The sequence below is a fragment of the Antennarius striatus genome, chromosome 12 (genome assembly GCF_040054535.1).
Source record: "Antennarius striatus isolate MH-2024 chromosome 12, ASM4005453v1, whole genome shotgun sequence".
In the NCBI taxonomy this organism is placed as follows: Eukaryota; Metazoa; Chordata; class Actinopteri; order Lophiiformes; family Antennariidae; genus Antennarius; species Antennarius striatus.
The window spans coordinates 12,449,655-12,470,966 of NC_090787.1; the positions used below are offsets into that span (position 1 = coordinate 12,449,655).

The following is a 21,312-nucleotide window of genomic DNA, read 5'->3' on the forward strand; positions in this document are numbered from 1 at the left end:
GATGTGGAATTTGAATTCGGAATCCCTCCAGCTTTGGGACCTCCCAGTATAGAAATCTTCTGTGCCACCTCTACGTACGTGAGCTGTGTTTTATGAGAGTTATATGTCCCAAACTTGATATTTTAACATGTCAGTATAACTGAGATGGGTTTAGAGTAGGGTTTCTGAAGTTTGAAGCAGGGGCAGTTAACCCTTGAGCTGTTGCAGCTTGAACAAAGCAGAGGCTGTTACTCACTTTGCTTTGCTTCTCCCACAGCCTCCTGCAATTAAATTGCTGAAGTGACCATAAAAATCTGAAATGGCTCAAGCCAAAATACATATGGGAGGCTATTAACTTCGCACTTAATTGTTCTTTGAAAAGAATCTCATGACTATCTTAAAACTCTAAATTGTGAAATGTGATATTAATCATCAGGCAAAAGAGTCTAATTTTCTTTTCTGTGTTGGAGGAAGTATAGACATATACACTGGCAAAGAGGTTTTTCTGCAGACAATTTTTAGCTGTTTGATCATTTATTACAGCATCAGTCAAACAATTTGCTGTCTTTCTATTTTTGTGATGCCTTTGATTTGCGTGCCATTATCATAGGTTCTGATACATACTAATAATAAATGAGTCAAAAGAAAACTACTTACATGGGTTGAAGGTCCAGGCGTGTAAGTGTGCGTGATCAGTACACGTGTGTACATGCATTCATGAACGCTTGAGTATACACTCTGCATCAAGAGCACGTGTGTTTAGAAGGGTTTCTCAGTAACAGCTGTTACTGATTTACATTTTTGTTGAGATTTTTGAAATCTTTAGAGACATGAAGATGTTCAGAGTACCTCATGAATGGATAATTGTGAAGTTTTTCATTTGTGACATGTTTTTTACAAAGAAATTAGTAAGTAATTTGTCTTTTTGACAACACCAGAGTGAAACGTTTAATGAATGCTCTTTCCACAGTTTGATGATTATTGTACATAAAGGCCGACAGGTCCTGTAGCTCTCAGAGTCTCAGAGGAGACTACTTTCATTCACGCATACACAAACTGATAGATTTGATTAGTAGCTCTAAAATCCAATACTGCACACAGATGTGTGTTGTTTTGTTTTTTTAGATGTAAATTGGTGCTGGTCCTCATATTTATCCATCACTATGATAAGAAAATGCTTCCAATTAATGTCGTGTTTATAATTTCCTTGAATTTTTTTCATATTCCTTTCTTCAGAGTGTTTTTTAAAATCGATTTGGTATTATTCATTTCACAATTATACTTCATCAACATTTTAACACATTGTGATTTTCTTTTATGACCCTCTGACCAACAAATCTTAGCACAAGGAGAAACTTGAACAGTGTTTGCAGGAGCTTCCCATAGACTTTAAACATTACATGTTAATGTTTTACCCTTATTCAAATACATGGCTTCCTGGAAGCTGAATATCCAACTGAGTGTAAGCAACAATGGTTCAGTTTTTATTTATTTTTTCCCCCCAGATGTTCATTAACACTTGATTACAATTGCAAATCAGTTGGAGTGATAAAGTTTAATCAGCAGTGATGGCAGGAGTTAAAGACGTAACTCTGATGAGATGATTGTCGTTGCTCAGCGTGCTTTTGTTTCCAACGCCTGCTGATGACTGGGGAGGGCTGGTTCGTGTGGTGAGAAATAACATTTCTGTAATTGATGTAAGGCGGACACAATTGTTTGAATAATTCAAGTACTTAGATTACATAAAAATTGTTTAAATCTTGATACAGTGGTCAGTGTTTTGTGCGGATGATTATTTCTGTTATGATGCTCTAGCTTCTGCAAAGGAAGTCAGGAAGAAGGGCTGAGAAGAAAGTGCTGAATAGACGCCACACAGGAAAAGATTGGACAGTTTCCAGAGTGTGGGATCACTAAAAATTATAAAAAATTCACAGTGTCTGTACTTTCAAATAGAATAAGTATCATAATATAGCTTCATGGGTGATGCAGTGGGAAGCGCTGTCGCCTTACAGCAAGGAGGTTCCAGGTTTGATTCCTTTCTGCGTAGAGTTTGTATGTTCTCCCCATGTCTGTGCAGGTTCACTCCACCTACAGAAACATGCAGCTTAGGTGAACTGGTCACTCCAAATTTGTTTCAGTGTGAGTGAGTGTTAATTTGTCTGCGTGACCCTACGATGAACTGGCAACTTGTCCAGGGTGTAACCCACCTCTTGTTCGTACTCACATCGGACAAACTCCAGCATAACCGGTGATGGGACTCGCATAAGCAGCTGAAGACAAGACAGTTATGTTTTTCTCAACTTCAAGAAGATAAATGAATGATAGTGCTTCATCGTATGCATCTCAGATGTCTATAGAGCAGATCGGACACAAGCTGACGTGAGTGATGCATTAACATCAGCATCATTCAACATGAAGTAGTGTGTTTCCTAGTTGAGATTAAAGGAAAGTTAATTATGTTAAAAAGTTCATTATGTTAATATTTAATAGTTGATTAAGAACATAAATGAGTGTGATGGCTACCTGGGAGGGATTATGTCATTAAGTCAGCCAAATTCTTGAGAAAATAACCCCTAGAAAATAAAAGAATTCAGTCAGTTGATTAACTTTGCAGGTTATTAACTGACTTTGTATGGCTGCTGCCTTGGACAGGTTGAAAAAGAAATGTATAATCTCAATGGGATTTCCTGGTTAATAGAGGATTAATTAATTAAAAAGAAAAAGCAAGGGGTTTTGTTCATGCCATGCACAAAACAAGCCTCAGTTTTGAGCATGTTGTCATGCTTACTGTTGTTCATTTAAACCATTTCAAGTTGTATATATTCCTTTTTTGTTAAAGTAATTTGAAAATATCTTTCTATATTTATTTTTGGGTTTTGAGTAACTTTTCTTTAAAATGTGCATGATGCACTTTAATATATTTAATATACATCTTTGTTTATACAGTGGTACCTCTACTTACAAAATTAATTGGTTCCGGAAGAAATTACGTAGTAGAAAATTTCGTAAATAGAGACGTGTTTTCTCCGCGGTGCACTGGCGTCGTGCCCGGAGTGCCCCCTGCCTCACGCCTTATGTCAGCTGGGATAGGCTCCAGCTCCTCGTGACCCGCTACGGTGGATACAGCGGCGGTACATGAAAATGAATGAATGAATGAGACGCGTTTTCCATGTAAATGCCCAAAAATTCAGACAGTTTCTTTATAAAGCATAAAAAAGCATCAAAACATGTAACAAATAAATGTTACAATTAGATGATTACACAATAAATGTGAGTTGTAAATGACGTAAAAAAGAAAGAATAGAGTAAAGAATAAAAATGATAGTCATTTACCTTTTAACTGCTGTCCTCATTGTGTTTTGCCCTCTTTGGTTCATGCGCTCCTATCTCATGATGCCGAACAATAGAGTGAATTCCAGTCCTCCTTTTGAACTTCTCCAACCACCCCGCGGTGCCTTAAACTCCTTAAACTTCCTTTTGTTTTAATAACGTGGCGGTGGTAGATGCATTACGGCCATATTCTTTTGCGAGATCAACCAAGCGAATCCCTTTTTCATGCTTTTCAATGATCTTTTGCTTTATTTGTATGGACAAAAAAACTCTTTTCTTTGTCTTTTTTTTTCCTCTTTTATCCGTCAATTTCTTGGGGTCCATAGTGAATACTCTAAAATTTATTATATTTTCGGGATGCCGGGAAGATACTAGGTAATAGCCAATGGCAGAGCAGCTATGAGAATGTTGCATTCAGGAACCTGTGGGAGCTGCGAGTATCAGCCGATACTGTATTTTTACCTTACGTAAGTCGAAATTTCTTTCATAACTAGAGACAATATTTTCCTGCTGAGAAATTTCGTAAGTAGAAAATTTCGTAAGTAGAGACATTCGTAAGTAGAGGTACCACTGTACAGGTGATATTTTTGTGTTTTGAATTTGATTTTAATTTTTTTTTAAATTAACAAAATGGGAAACATTTAGCTGTTAATTATAGAGACCTGTCTTATTTTCTTTTTTCCATCCATTTTCTGCCGCTGTATCCACCGTAGTGGGTCACGGGGAGCTGGAGCCTATCCCAGCTGGCATAGGGCGTGAGGCGAGGGACACTCCAGGCATGACGCCAGTGCACCGCGGACCCACACACAAAGACAGACAAACACGCACACACACGCTCACTCCTACAGCAAATTGGGACCAGCGCAAATTGGGACCAGCCAATCAACCTGAAGCGCATGTTTTTGGTGGTGTCTTACAATTGCAGGGCAAGTAATATTTGTTACTGTATTCGATTGCTCGACTATCAGAATAATTGACTGAATAATCGATCATGAAACTAATCGATTACTGGAGCCTTAAATTTATGAGTAAAGACATCAAACAGATTTGAAAAGGAAAAGCACAAATTGGAAAAACTGGAAAGCTTTTTCCCATGGTCATCTAATTAGTAGATCAGACTTTCTATCCTTGTTCATTTATGTTGAGCCATGTGGCTTGTCCCGCTCACTGAGAAACTAGCTGTTGCTGCCTCAGGCTAGAACTTTGAACCTAGTCAAGTATGTGATGGGACAATGCTTTAATTTAAATCAGTTTAAAGTGTAGAATTACGGAAGTCTTAAATTCAACGTCAAAACCTATTGTTATCTTTTATATGTGAAGGATTTACCCCCTCCCCAAATATATTGTTTTCTCAATATCTGCTCCTGCGGCCACAGTTGATCAGGCTTTGGAATATTACCATATGCTGTGCATAAAATAGAGCTGTTATGTTATTGTTTAGCACAGAACATAATATCATATAAACCCTTTTGGAGTTTTAAGAACTCAACCTGTATCTGTAACTGTATCTGTTACATGCTATTGTAAAAACTCAAGCATCAAGGTGCTGGTTGCCAGACATACTGAATTGCTTGAACAATGCTGCTAATTGGTGTCCCAGGATTTCCTTAAAATCTAACTAACCACTACACACTCAACTGATGGTTTGTCTTTCATTCATAATTTCAGTTAGGTGTGGCTGCCATCCTAAACAGAATGCTGATTGGGACATTAATTTGTGTAGGTTATTTGGAGGTTATAGGCACAGCCTAGAGGTGCTAGAGAGATCCTTTGCTTCCAGTTATGTTCCATATTGTTGATCAAGTAAATATAACATATGATCTGTTTGTTGGAGTATAGGCTTGTTATACTCAACAATTTGGTTATGGTATTAACAAGTTAAGCATTGGTAAGTTATGACTCTTCCAAGATTAGTTCCTTTTGTGCTCATTATAAGTTCAAGGCTGTTTTGTGTGTGCTATGTTGTGTTTTGATTGTTAATGTCATCTGTTTGTTTGTTTTTGTCAATGTAACGATGCAGCTGGCCCTCGGCCTGATCTCCCTTATAAAAGAGATCTTTAATTTCATTGTTACTAACCTGGTTAAATAAGGTAAAATAAATTAAACAAAAAAGGGGTCTAGTTCTTTTAGGCTCTGAGGTCCAGGCCTCTGCAGGAAACACTTGGTCGAAGGACGAGTTACATAAAAATATCTATTCTTTTATTTTCCTTCCGTCCATGCTGGTGTAAACTAGAAAGCACTAACCCTATTGTCTCTAAGATGTGAACACTGGGGGGAAAAGTTTCCTGTCTGTCAAAACAACATCCTGTAACAATTGATTGCACACAGGCTCCTCAGTCTGCACAATAAGTTCATTCTGTTTTGCTTAACCGTGAGGCAATCATCAATTTATTTATTAAAATATTCAATAGATCTTAAGTTATGCCTCGGAAATCCTCATCTCAGACACATCCCATATGCAGAGTGAACCTGAATAGTAACCATGGAGATTAAATTACTAGCAATTATACAAGTTCAGATGTAGCAAAAGATACAACTTCTGTGCTTGGTAGTGTGCAGAAAGTTTTGTGGAATAAATGAATAAAAGATTTCTGAATTATGCCCTCGAAATAATAAGTGACCAATGGAAACTAGGAATGTGTTGATGCAACCCATTCTTACATCCTCACGTCTTACGGGGTTTAATAATACCTCCTGAATTATGGACTCAGGAATCTTACTGATTGTATTTTAGAAAACGGGTACTTAATGAGTCATCCACAACTTATCTTTCATAGACACATTACAATTTATTGCAATGACTCTGACTCTGAACTGTCTCAGTTACATATCGTTGAAAGTATCATGGTTTTTAGATCCACTCCTGCAGAAAATGTATCCAAATGTATTGGCATCTTTTGGACAAACATAAAGACAGATGACGAAACATAGTTAGCCACTCATCCTGTTCCAATTCTCTTAGGCAGTGGTAATTATAACCTTTGGTTACAATGGCTGATACTGAGACTATGCTGTCCTCTATACTTCACAGACTTCCTTTGTCAAGGGTTTTGTTAGCCAGCTTTCCATTGTTTATGGACCACTTGATCTCACCACCCAGGCCAGGAGTGTTTCCTGTCCTCAGTGAATGCACAACAAAAGAACAGATAATTAGAGTTCACAGGAGAATTTCATAAATATTTGATTATTTCATGGTAGCATTTAATACACCTGAGATGAAGGTCAGCCTGTGGTGAGAATTTTCAGGTTTAGGTAATGGAAGTTTTAGAGTGATCATTCATGTGGGATCAGATGATAAAGGGAACCGACTGGACATTTTGACAGGCATGAATGCACAGGATGGAAAAAAGCTGCAATCCTGGAAGAGTGCTGAACTTTATCAGTACTTAAGGCTGCTCTCTCTATTGTGTGTCACCTAACAGAGGGAAACAGACTCTTGCTGTCAATGTGTGTGAAATGCTTCCCTGCCGGCAGCAATTGGGTCAAACAATCCTGTTTTCATCCTATATATAGCTGTCGTCTCAGATGACTGCGGTATAGCTAGATGGCCCTATTAACCACATGTCACATCTGTATTGTATAGTGGTGGATTGTTTCTTCCTCACACCCTGTCAGGATTTGAACTCCATCAAGTCTGGAATGACCTGGAAAAACATAAACGTTGATAACCCGAGGAAGCTTTAAAACACTCTGGTTTCCAATTTCTCTTATGTGAAAGGAAATCTTGTCTATATTGTGCAATTCACTGCAGTCCTTTCATTGTACCTGACAGCCTAATTGTCAAGGTCATACTGCTAGTTTGTGGGTAATGCAAAATGTCGGCAGTGAGGAGGCATCCTTATTGTGTGAAGTTATGGTCCAGATACATTTCTATGCTAATGATCCCAAAACCAAACTAGCTGAGGAATTGAATTATGCTTTATCATTTTCTATTGCTAAGGACAATGCCCTCAAAAGTAGTGAGAGAAACAGATGTAGTGTACAGCTTTGCTATTTATTTAATTTATTTGGGAATGACAGACTCTTAGATTTAAATATATACAGTAGTCTAATGGTTGCCCATTGCTATGGCTGACTGTCACAGCATACTCGTTGTTTTCTGAGCTGATCATGTAAACACATGCTCTTCTGAGGTTGGAAATTTCCAGACTTGGATTACTGGTCTACCGTTGCTATGCATACAGCACTGCTGCTCGCTGCTTGTTCTCGCGCTCTGTGTGGTTTTGATTGTTTTTTGCAAAGTGGCAATGTGGTTACTGTCAGTTAACCAATAGTTTTAACAGATGATCTGTATTACATGCCCCCATGCATTGCTGCAAACAACATTTTGTGATGCTGCATGAATGAGTATTGGTAAAGGCTGACCTGGTAATGGATGATCCATCTGCTCATTATTAAATCTGTCCGGAAGCAGTCTTTGAAATTATAAGATATTTGTATGTTCATGTAAATCATGCTTATGAATGTGCATTCCTTGATGAATAGGTCAGAATATTTTAGATATCCATTGTTGTATGCGGTCCTGTGTTCATGTCAGTTCATGTCTGTTTAATGGTGATGTATGACGGTGATCCCACTTTAGTAAGTCTTTGATCATTTTATCCAAGATGCCTTGTCTCCCTCATGTCTCAACCTGTTAGTCATTATTTAAAACCGGTGGTTGATTTGAAGTCTAATCATACTAAATATGCTATAATGATTTGTAATGATTTATACCCGTGTGACACGATAGAACATAAATATACACTTCAGGAGCATCGACAGATATGAGGATAAATAGCATCATTTCCAAAATTAACAACGCATTTTTTTGTGTAAGGGAAATTACAACTACTTTTACAACAACGATTGCCACACTGGTTTAAGAAAGTTACCATAGTCATGTACCATTATTGCAGATTATAACATTTTTTCCAAAGTGATAATATCATTAAATATGATGACAGATATTTAAAGCAATCAACAAAATCTTTGTGTGTTATTTCATAACTTCTAACATTTGTGCGTAGTGCTATTTAGTGCCACAATCGTTAGTTTAATTTTCAAGAATGTGATCCCTGTTGTTGTTTATAGCCCTGGTTCAATACCATGGCTTCCAGAAGCTGAGCTACTTGACAATCTAAATATGGCTGATGGATTCATGCCTCAGGATAAGAGGAGGTGACGGTAGATGTTGTTGAAGAGGTTGTGTCTCACAATGTATCCTGACGGTTCAGTCACTGAGTACAGGGGTGGAAGGAATGTGTTATGTTGGACTTTGAAGAGGGCGGGTCGGTTTGTAATCAGTAGCTAGAGTGTGCTTCTTAATTCCCCTTCGGGGATCAAACTAGTATATAAAATTAAAAAAAAAAAAAAAAAAAAAAAAAATTAAAAAAAAAAAAAATGTTGGACTTTGAAGAGGGCGGGTCTCATTTCCTTTGGTTTAGGCTGGGTGATATTTCTTGTTACTGTAGAGATGAGCAACCCCCCCCCCACGCTGCTCCTCATGACGACATACAGCACATAACTCACTACTCTATTTAGATATTTATAACCAAGTCCTTTTGTCTTCTTTTTCTGGATACTATATCACACCTGGGGTAAACCTGCTGTCACACTTTAGTCAGACGCCTTTGTTGTTGATACATGTCCTTTAAATCAGAAGACCTGTACAACTGGCAGAAGACTACCATCTAGACCAGGCAACAAAATGTTTTTCTTTTAAAACAATTTTCTTTAGAACTTTCTAAGTGTGCTGCTGCTACAAACCCATGGCTGTCATTTATGGCTGTTTTGATGCAGGTTTGATTTATCAGATTTATCAGTATTAGATTGAGTAGTTGTGATACCTGCGAACATCATGAAACACCCACTGCAGAGTTGCACTAGTATATAACGATTTCATTCTATGTCCTTCCCAAAGTGGATGTTTGGCGTTACCTTTTTCCTCAGCCGAGTGAGGCCTACCCAAAGGGTTGAGGTCATTACAGCCATTCTTGTGTGTGTTTGTTTCTCTTTTTTTTTTTTGCTTTTAAACTCTACATAAGTACAAAAAGGTGTGGTATACATAAATACAGAAGTCATTGTTTATTCATTTAGATTGATTATCTTTGGCCTTTAGATGATTAATACTGTATGTACTTATTATTAATTATTGGTTGTTATAGCCACAGATAATATTCAGATGATTATATAAACATAATATATAGATATAAAAGACAGACAGCTGACTGTCATCCCTCAGTGTATATTGCTGTTTCATTACAGTAGGAAAAAAAATCAATACCTCCACAGACCTAGAAAACTCTAAGCCTTGTGTTGTATATAATATTCAGGTGCTTGTTTTTTTCAAAGAAGTGCGTGTTTTTGGGATGATTTTTTAAAGAGACAAACAGCCAATGAAGTCAAGGTCATGTTAACACTTAAAGCACCAGACCTTGTTAATAAGATGGTGAATGTTCAATTGTTTGGCTTGTTCTGACTTAGGGTTTTTTTCATAGACCTACAGTAGAATTTATTTATTTGTGCAGCTTCTCAGGGTGGAAGTGAAAATTCCTAAGGTCAGAGAATGGATTTGATGGATTTGGTACAGTTTTCCTGTTTAATTCAGAATAGAACATGAATGATCATTAGGTGCATTGGTTTGGTGGAACAAAAGAGTGTATTTTTTTGAATTATTTTTTTCAACCTGTCAAGGTTGAGTTGAGATGCAAAGACCCATCTGTGATTTGCTCCATACAACTCCACCTAACATTAGTGATTCAGTGAAAGCTCTCATCACAGCGTTTCATCTGACAGGATGAAAGGATGAAAAAGGGCAGATCGATAGACTCCCTCAGCAGTGGGAGGACCTGGATATTTAAAGCTTGGGATTCAAGGGTTGAGAGCTAAGTGCAAGGACTGTATGTTATGTTTGCAGAAAGCATACCCTTATTTGGTTTAAACCAGTCTGTTCTCTGAATTGGAAAGATTGCTTTGCTGCTATTAATACAGTGTGGCATCCCAGAGCAGCCTAAAATGTGTTTCGAGGATTCGAAACTTAAGACCTACAGTATATGGTTAGGTGTTTTTGCTGCTCCTATGTTGACTTTAGTATATTTTTAACTATTCTACAACTGCGTATGGCTATAAAAAATAATTCCAAAGTAAACAACCGCATCTAGGAATTTCAAGGTGAGATTTGAAGGTCTTGTTATACCATTTAACTCTAAGGGTACAAAATGCACACTCCCTTGGGAACAACCATGGTAATCAGTTGCACACACCCGAGTTCTGCTTCATAACATCAATTACATGTGGAATTCGGTGTATCCAGTACAGGGTTTTCCTGCAAAACAAGATAGCAGAACTTGTCCTTTTCTGTTTAAATATTAGAGAATTCTTTCCATGTGTCCCTCCACTGATGACCCGCAGGATTAGGAGTGCTGTGGGAAAACTCCCAGGCTGGTGACAGCTAAGCAGAATGAAATGCATTTGTAGATGACCAGATTTTCCCATCACTATGTTTGGTTTTTTTTTAAGAGGCCTTGATAAAAGTCTGTTCTGCCATGATTAGAAATCGCCCTTTTTTATGTTGCTGAATTATTTCACATGTGAAAGAGTTTTGTTTTTTTTTGTCATGCATTGTCAGTATTGTCTTGTCATGACTATGAATAATTGAATGTTGGGGTTTATGTTTCTTTCAGGGACCGTACAGAGAAGATTCCACTAATCTCACAATGTTCAAAGCTGTACTGAAGAAGAACAGAGATGGAGGGAAGGCAAGCAGGAAGGATTCAGGTGTGTTTTAGATCAGGAGGGAAAGCAGCATGATGTTTTATTGGGGACAAATATCCCATACATTCAAGGCCTAGACACAGACACTGAGGTAGAAACACTTTATTTATGAAATAATTCCTTAAGAGGGAAACTTTCTAATGTGCCTTCCAAATACGCTCATCTTTGTAAGCATTCAAAATGTGACTGCAGAAGCTAAAGCTAAAGTAAACTGAGAGAAATTTATGACGAAAGCATGAAAGTCATGCTCACACTTCATAAACATACTTTCATCTCAGCCATCATTTACAGCAGTTGTCTACTGTAATGTACCTTCACCCCTCTGCCTGCAGTTTTCTTTGATGAGTTTTCAGTAATTTTAAGTGGCTGACACACACACACACACACACACACACACACACACACACACACACACACACACACACACACACACACACACACATAGAGGTATTTTTAAGATATAGTTTACAGGCTTGAAGAAAAAAAATATTTTCCCCCCTTTTGGTTTGGGAAAGAAATTTACTTTAAAATTAAATGTCTGGTTTATTGGAAAGATGACTCCTTCTCCTTTATATGCTTTTTATTATGTTGTTTTTCAAATGGGATTAGTGCCTTTGTTTAATTTTGTCAGTACAGCAGCAGTGTTTATTTGAGATCCATAAGATTATGTCAGCTTTTGACACATCCCTGTGGTTCATACTTGAAAGCTGTTCTTGGCCCATATTTTTTGCTGGCAAACCTGTCGGGAATGTTCCTAATTTTGTTGCTAGCAGTTTCTGCTTCACATTGTTGAAGTTAAGTTTGATTTTTAGTCCTTTATGACTGTGTGGACTTTCCTTCTGTCAGAAGGACTAAGTTCCAGCAAAACTTTCTCAGCAACAAATAATGGAAATCAGAGGAAGGAAAGACCTTGATAATGATATAATTGCAAGATAGCTCAGCACATGTTCATGACATAGTGGCTGTGGACTGGAGGTAACTTTAAAGGAGTCGAGGAAACTTGGCCCCTATTGCAGATATGACCACAGTCATTAGCTCTCCTTTGGGATCTCCCCATTTCCACGACCACAAAAACACACAGTTTGCTAATTTAGTCTTTCCATCATGTGCTCCCTTTAGCTCCTTCCTCCTTCACCTCCTCCCACTCCTTCCTTACCTTTTTAAGTCTGCAAGGAGCAATTTTTTTCATGGTCTACCAAACTGGAAGTGGGATGCTATTTTGCTGTGGCTTGTTGCCTTTGATGTCAACTTTTTCTGTGAGAGGTTTAATGTCAAGGAGGCCTCACTGGAATTAATAGATTTGGGATTTCATGGCTGCAAGAAGATGACTATATATTCAAGAAACAATTGGTGCTGTAATTGATGGTCTTATTGAGGATACAGGCTAGAGGTATGGACTATGTTATGTCTATAATGAGTGGTTACTGGCAGTATCAAAGTGTAAAATCCGTTCAAAAACATCTGTGTTTTAAGTCCTTGTTTCATGTAGACAAAAACAGCAAGTTTTTCTGAAGTTACAGAAGTAAACCTGTTGTCTTGAAAGGATGAAGATACTCTGTCCATGAGTCACTGTTTCTGGTTTCCTTGGATTAGACTTGAAAAACATCCAACTATGGTGGCAATACCTGTTTTCTTATTCAATTTTGTCTTGTACAGTATTAAAGGGGCCAGTGTTTTCATCCTTACTTGATGCAAATAGCAGGTCAAAAAGTCTGCAAATAGGACAAGGATGGGAACAATAAATGAGAGGTACCCATCCAAACACTTTGATTAGGAAGTAGCTACTAACACTATCATCTGTTGTGACTCATGGTTCATGGGAATTCAAGCTGTTCATTTTGTTTGAATAAAACTGAAGCTACTGAAACAGAAAAGTGGTGGTGGGCAAAAACACTTGGAACGCATGATAAGCTGTTTGTAATCAGCCTCTTAATTGTTTTCACTGAACATTAATGACGGATGTGTTTTCCAACTGGAAACAATTCAAATACACAATTTAGTATTTATTAGTCTGGAAAATTAGGGCAATATTACAAAAGAAAACAGGACTCGTATGCCTGCTCTGCTCAGACTGAAGGAACAGACAGGGCTGTAAATCAGTATCAGTATCAGCATGACCTTTCCTCAGTTTCACCTTTCAATTTGTGCTTTGTTGGTGTTGAAGTTTTATCCGTACAAATGAAGTGGATATAAGTCATATATCTTCGGTGAACTTGAAACACTTGAAAACCAACAAGATTTATTGTTTTTCCGCTGAAAGTCGTCTGCTAGCTTACTCACTTTATAGCCTCACTTCACTGAGTCATATACTGGTATATACTGCTTCTTACCTTCATGCACATGTGTTACATTCATACCTGTTCATGATATGACCCATAGAAACGGCCTTTTCTTCTTGCTTTTATCTGTGTTGGGTAACGCCTCCAACATGTGTTTGTCACTCAGTGAGCTCGGCTGATTGAGGCAGCTGCCAGACAGTTGTCTCTGTTGTGGATGATGCAACATTAATCACACAAATCATGGGTTGCCGTGTGGAGACAGCAGTTTCACCTGTTCATTCCGACTACTTCCCAACGCAAAGAAAAAAAACAAGCAGGTGACACACAAACATGACCAGTTGGCAGGACTTTTCTTACTTTGCCTGTTCGGACTGAGGCGGAAACCAGTGACGCACCTGGCAGTATGAGCGGCAGAGGTCAACACAGGAAATACAGGTTGACTCCTCTACTTTATTTAAACTTTTAACCTCTCAGCGTAATACTGGGATATTGATTGTTCTGATATGGCAAGCTGACAGCAATGAATCTATCAGATTAATCACTTAATATTAGGTTTAACCATAAAAATGTGAGGGAGGACAAAACAATATGGACCAGTTTCTTATTGACCTTTTTGATAACTTTTCCTGTGCCAGTCCCCATATATGCATATATTCTGTTCTTTTCAAATTCAGTATGGCTTGAAACAGAAAAAGTGATCATTTCACTTAACTCCCAAGTTTCCCACACACAAAAAGTCAAACTTAAAGACGGTCTTTCTGATTCTAAGTAATCTCACTTAGAGTTTAGGATGATGATAAAGTGAAAGATGAAGGGGATGTTCTCATAGTGTGTGTGTGTGTGTGTGTGTGTGTGTGTGTGTGTGTGTGTGTGTGTGTGTGTGTGTGTGTGTGTGTGTGTGTGTGTGTGTGTGTGTGTGTGTGTGTGTGTGTGTGTGTGTGGGGAGAGTGAGGGAGAGGGAGAGAGATATCATTAAGTGCTGTTCTCTGTTGCTTCAGCTGTGGCAGTGACTGGTACATGCTGGCTCTCCAGTTCCTGAGAGATCTTTGGCCATTTTGACAAGAAGCAGTGATTTGCTGCCAGGGGTCAAACAACAGCAAATAAGTCGCAAAGCGGGATTTTGTTTTGCTTGCTGGATTCAACAAAGTTCTGGAAATTTGGGGGCTAATACAGTACTAATTACTAAACATCAAATGAAATGGTTTCTGCTGTTGCAGTGTTATTTTACATTTGTCAAGCTTTGGAAAGCAACTAAAAATGCAGATTGCCCCCCTAGCCTTTGTAATTTTATTAATTTTATTATGTTGTTTTTCTTTTTATTGACATTAATTAAATATTGCAGATTCTTTCCCTGCTATCTACATTTGGTCCCTGAACCCCCCCCCCCCCCCCGAGCAGCTTAACATGCAGGATTTTACTGCAACAATAAGACATATTTTCAATAACCCATAACCACAGGTGGTAAAACAGTTACCGTATTTTCCGCACTATAAGGCGCACCTAAAAGCCTACCTATTTCTCATAAACCCGTAGTGCGCCTTATAATCCGGTGCGTTTTATATATGGATTAATATTCATATTAATATTGGTTAAAAACATGATCGCTGAAAAAAAGCCTGCAGTCTGGCCGCCAGTCATGTGTATTCTGTCTGCAGCGACGTGCTGTGAGATTCACGGCGGTGATACACCGACGTTAAAGTCACTTCTAGGAGTAAAACAGCGTCATATTTGCCGGTAAATTAGCAGCCTGACATTAAAAACTAGTTAACAATTGTTTAGGACACACAGCAGCAAATAGCTGCACCTCACCTCCGACTGGACTACCGATCGATCGAAACAATATTTAATTAATAAACGAAGACGAACGTCGGAGCTTAAATATCTGCGTCGACCTTCAGATCAGGAAATAATCCGCTCTGTTCGCACTGACTGCACTCGTAGTGAATTTAACAAGTTTTTAATGTCAGGTTTTTTAATATGCGTGTTGACTTCTTTCTAAGATGGCAAAGTGATCAAGTGATCAGGTTTCCTTGATAAGGCTCAGAATGGCTTATTGACATAACAATAGAGGCCATTCAAAGGTAGTCAGGAAGTCATGAATGCAATCATGACTGTCTTAGCAGCGCGGCTCTATCTAGTGGACGGATTGCGCAACTACAGCCGCTGCAGTTTATCAAATAAATTTTATTTATTTTTTATTGTGTGCGCCTTATAATCCGGTGCGCCTTATATATGAAATAAATTATAAAACAAAAAAATTATTGAGGGTGTGCCTTATAGTCTAGTGCGCCTTATAGTGCGGAAAATACTGTATTTGTTGAAACAGAAAGAATAGCTTTTGTTGGACGACTGTTTGTCTAAACACTTTTTTTGTTACTGGGAAAAATAACTTTATAATATTGAACCTTTTTTTGAGACAAAATGTTATTTTAGTGGACTGTTGAATAACATATCTCATGCTGGCTATAAGACATAATAATGTTTGAAGTTTAGGGAAAAAACTTTTTCTGTTCACTAAGAAAGTATTATGCAGTTTTCATAAATTTGTTTGCTCAAAAGTTAAAAATTATGAGTTCTGAACTAAGACGAATGATTGCTTACAGTCAACCGCAGGATGTCTAGACCACAGATTACATACAATGTGTGACCTGTGCAGGACAGGAAGACCGCCTCCATAATATGCCACACACATACACAGACAGTCACAGAGCAATGGAGACAGAGAGAGAAGCAAGTAACCTCAAGTTACATTATTAACATCCTTTGATTAACCATAATAACTAGTGCCCAGACCAGAACCACTGACTCCTTTATCATCAGCTCATGGTTTTCCTTTTGGAATACACTTCATACCAAAAACAATTCATGCAGCCAAGAGACTTGAGTTTGCTTTTATGTACTACTTGATCCTTTAAGTCCAAAGTCTTTTACAAATAGATCTTTTCTTTCACTTAAAGTCTGCCTGTGGGTTATAGCTAGTTGATTATCCAATACCTCAATTGGAACTCATATGAAAATAATGTAATGCTGAGGAAAGAGAAAGGTCATTTTAGTCTCTGTTGTCTAAATTTGCCCTTAGTCATGTGTATCTAGGTTTCAATGTCAAGACAGCTGAGGTAGGATTTAAAGAGGTGGTTGAAAAAATACACCTGATCGCAAAGAACAGCATTGAGTGCATAGACCTACGTAGCTATCAAAGCACTCTGCATCCAGCAGGCAATGTTTAGTAGGGCGTAGCTCAAACCACATCTTTCTCTTACACGAAGAAACACATTTACACAAACTCACATATGCACACATGTACTGTACACCCCCTAACCTCAGGTGTATCCACATTAGATGCACCCTGTCTCACTTTCTGCAAAGCTAAATAAGGGTTCTCGGCTAAAGCAGTAAACCTAGTTGGCCAGCCTCTCTATATTCTGTTTGAAGAGACTGTAAGCCCTGTCTCACAAATCCAATGGCTGAAGTCCTAAAAGAAGAAAATGGCCTGAAAAGCTCATAATTTTCTAATTATGTTCCATGCATCTATGTGTACTCCAATTGGGGCCCGACAGGCTTACAAGAGGCGAACTTGTTTTGTCACTCGCCCACTTCCTTAGCATAGGATTTGAAACACAAAATAAAATGTTTTTGAAAAATTTTCAGCCCACTTTATGGAATTGTTGAGGTCACATAAAATAACAACAAATGACACAATAAAAATTGACGCTATGATTGGGATACAATATAAAACAAATGTAAAAGAATGGAATGATCTGGTAATCACTTTTTGAGGAGGGGGGTGGGGGTTAGGCGCTGGGTGAGGTTAACTGATTTCCAAAACTCATGTTTTGATGCAGAGCAGAACAGTGGGTGCCACTGTTGCCTCACAGCAAGAACATTCTGGATTTGATTCCTTTCTGTGTGGAGTTTCTATGTTCCCCCCCTGAGTTTGTGGGTTCCCTCCTGGCCCACCTTCAAAAACATGAAACCTAAGTTTTATTGTCCATAGGTGTGAGTGTGAGTGTGCATCTTTATCTTTCATGTGGCCTCTTAATGTATTGGCATCTCATCAGGGTGTACCCTGTAACCAGCTGAGAGAGGCTCCAGCAGACCAGTGACCCGCACGGTGGATAAGCGGCCATAGGCGAAATGATTGTTCATCCATGACAAGAGGATGGATGGATGGATGGAAGGATGGATGAACGGTCTTGTCCTGTTGATATATTCCAAATATTACAGACTTGGACAAGGTGTTACAAGCAGTTTTTCCGTTGATTGCAAAAGCATGTTGGTATTTTAGTTGTTATTTCTGTAGATCACATATGTCAGATTCCCTCCATGACATAGCATGCTGTGGTACAGTCCAATAAGGCTGGCCACAGCCTATCGAGCTGAGAGCTCAGATAACTCTAGGTAACTCAAAAGAAAAGAAACATTATTGTGCATGCAACAATGCATGCACAATAATGTATTTTCAGTTTATAATACATGCAATTTCATTTATGCATTTATCTTGATATTAAGGAAAATATTTTGTTTTTGAAGGACATTTGCTTTTTTGCTGTGTTCCTGTTGAATAGGTTTCCCTTTGAAGCTACTGACAGAGCCATAATAAAATATTTATTTCAGCATTAAATAATATACACTGTGTTAGCTCTTAGTTCTTATTTATGTTTGTCGTTATTATCCCATACCCATTTCTTATGGCTGTAGCTGGGTAATTTGCTATGTATGAAGTTAACTAATGTATTCTAAAGTGTGATTGTTAAAGTTGTATTCAGCCAGCTGAAATAGCTGCCGGTGGTCATAACATAAATGTTATAACCTTTTTGAGCCCATGAAATAACATTAAACTTAAAACTACGCTTATCATTAATTCAAGTATTCAGAAATCTTTTTTTAAAAATACTTGGACTCTCATCATAGATGATACTATTAACCTTGAAAGTGTTTGCACAGCAATGGACAAGAATCCAAACAAGTCCATGATGAATCTGTGGAATAAGGGGGTGATGTCATCCATAGCACAGCAACACACTCCTCATAGCTCTCGTATCCCAACCTCCCTTCATGGGCAAGTACAGTGCGCCCTCGTTCCTCGCAGGTAATGCGTTCCAGGAGCCACACGCGATTACGAATTCCGTGATAGAACGACAAGGTATTTATCTTGTTATTTATGGTAATTTAAATGTTTATGAACCCTCCACATACCGATATTAAACCACCTTCTATCTGTATATCCTTTTTCCACAAGCACTTTTGTATCTCACGAAGTCCGAGACTCACGGAACGTATCACACTTCTGGATGCCGTCAGCCAATAGAATATTCGTACGGCATCACATGACTGCCTACCAAAAATCCGCAATGAGGTGAAGTCGTGAGCTTTGATGTGCAAATGCTCGAGGGTGCGTTGTACTTGAAGGAGGAGGAAAAACTGTTCATCAGTAACATGCCGGGGTGTTTTTAGATGGACATGGGAGGTTGAGAGTGGCCTTAGTAGCAGTTTATTGACTGAGGAGGTCGCAAGGCCATTGGTTTTTCTAATTACGACATGGTCTGCCTGTACAGACATATTTCTTCTGTCTGACTTTCAGATTTTATTCGTACCATTTTATGACACTTGTCCTTGGTCTAAACAAGCATTTCAAGTGTATGTTTTTATGATGAAAACAGCTGACCCATATGATGTAGAAGTTACTTGCCTTTCATTGCCAATTTTGTCTTGAGGGGAATTTCCTGACAGCTCTGTTTGTCTCTCATCATCATTTTATGCAGACACTATCCTGTACTATCATAGCACCTGAATAACCTTTGGAGACCTTTGTTCAGTCTTTAGTTTCAAGGTCCCATTCTCTCTCCTCATTCTTTGCATTGCTCTGTTTAGCTGTTCTGAACACAGATTTTTTTGTACAACTACAAGTAAATGAATGTCTTGCCATGCTCTGCCCATGAGGATTTGAGAGGGGCTGAACTAATGACCTCAGCTCCTTTGTGCTGAGCCTCAAAGGAACTTGTGATAGCGGTTAATGCAAAGAGGAGCAGTTTGCATCGAGTGTTTGTATTCTAAATTATTTCTCTGCATTTTCCGCAGTGGCATTCTGTTGAAGATGTATAGAAGTCTTGCTTAGAAGCTGAGAGTTTAACATTTCCTGTTGTGTTATTAACCATAAAATCACAATCAGGTGGAAGTTCCTATTTAGCTTGTTACTCACAAGAATTTAGCATCTGTAAAGATTTTCAAATATGGTGCAGTGACTTTATGTGATGATTGGTGCTTATGGCACAAGGCTTTGATGTATAGTTTTATACCTTTTACATGTCTATTTAATGTTACTGAACAGCCTCTTAAGGGCATTCTCATGACCTCACCCAGCCTCAGCAGAGGCACTGCCTAATGACCTGTGATAATGGCAACCCAGATTTGTTGTGAAGACAAATCTCAAAGGGCAAGCTCGAACTCCAAAACCACATTGCAGTTTGGCCTAGAAATAATTTTTACTTTTGTCTCATAGCAGTATAATCCATATTATTAACATATAGAGGTCATTGATGGTGGAGGTTTGGAGAAGGCTCCAAATGTGAGGATAATCTGAAAACTTTATTCAGCTGCAATGTGACTACAGTCACCCCAGAGCTGTGTTCACACTGTAAGAGATTGATCATAGTGCAGACAAATAGGTTGAGTCATCCATCTTCTACCTGTCCTTTACTAGCACCTTAACAGCTGTTCACATGACTAAAGGACATTGATGTAATTAACCTGATGTGAAACTCACGTGAGACACTTTATGGTTTCGCTGTGGAGGCCCTTGCGCATATATAGCTTAGGAAAAGCAAATCAAGTTATTATCATTCTAATAATTATTGAGAATCATCTGACAATACTGATCAGAAATACTACTATACAAAATAATAGCATTGGATTATACACCTTTCTTACTTCTTTCTTTACAAGGCCTCGATTATTTTAGGTACACACTCTGGCATATACAGAATGTAGAAACTCATGTCAGGTAAGAGTTGAACCAGAGGTGGCTACAAACTGTCTTTGATCACTAGAAGTGCTCTGATTATGATCAGCCTCATAAGATTAGATTAGAATGAAAATTGAACGGGTATTTTTTTTCCTTGAGTGTGGGAATGCACAGTGTGTACTGAGGACGCCTGTGGAGAGACATTCATACCAAGACCTTGCACACATACTGCTAGCATAAGTATCAATAACCTTCTGAGAGGAACCTTCAACACTTGATTTGCCCTTATTCCAAGACTCTGATGCAACAATTTCAAGCACTTGGCAATTCTGCATGCCACTAGATTCTTTAGATTTGTAAAAAAGTAAATTCTATGCTGTTGTTTCCACACATTCACAGCTATGGTCAATTTTAAAGTGATCAAACCACCTAAATTTTTTGGAGGTGTGAGGAAGCCAGAGAACCCGTGCAGAGACAGGTTCTCTGGCTTCCTGTATTTAGTAATCTGTATTTAGTAAAGTAACTGAAATACAGATTAAATACAGAAAGGAATCCAAATAAGGATCCTTCTTGCTGTGAGGCGACAGCACTACCCACTGCATTACTGCGCTGCCCTAATATGCAATCTGAAAATCTCACTTACAAATAGCATCCTTACTCTTTATGGACTTAACAGATTTGCGATATTACTTACAACACAACTGCCCTTTTTTCATAAACTGTTTTCTGGAAGCTAAAGCATTTGCATGTACAGTATTAGTTAATTAATGGTAAAATTTATACTATTTTGAATCATAGTATATTTATTTTTATGACTACTTATGCTTTCCTTCAAAACTCCTGAAGGAGAACATTGTGAAGACACAGCCAGACTCCATTTTTATCTCCATAATCACTTAAATTGACACTTTATGAAGAAGAATGGGAAATAACATGGTGCCGTTCCACTATTACCCTCCTCCTCTTCTGCTTTTTCTTCCCAAGACACGCATGTACCCCTCCCTGTCA

General features: G+C 38.3%; 1 protein-coding gene across 2 annotated transcripts in view; it reads left to right on the forward strand.

Annotated features, from left to right (window-relative positions):
• tanc1b (tetratricopeptide repeat, ankyrin repeat and coiled-coil containing 1b) overlaps positions 1 to 21,312 on the forward strand; it is a 100,801-nt gene that overhangs the window by 2,754 nt on the left and 76,735 nt on the right. For both annotated transcript variants that reach the window (XM_068328437.1, XM_068328439.1), the window contains exon 2: positions 10,974 to 11,067. In XM_068328437.1, the coding sequence (XP_068184538.1) occupies positions 11,007 to 11,067 (61 nt within the window). In that variant the 5' untranslated portion in view covers positions 10,974 to 11,006. The remainder of the gene's footprint in view (positions 1 to 10,973; positions 11,068 to 21,312) is intronic.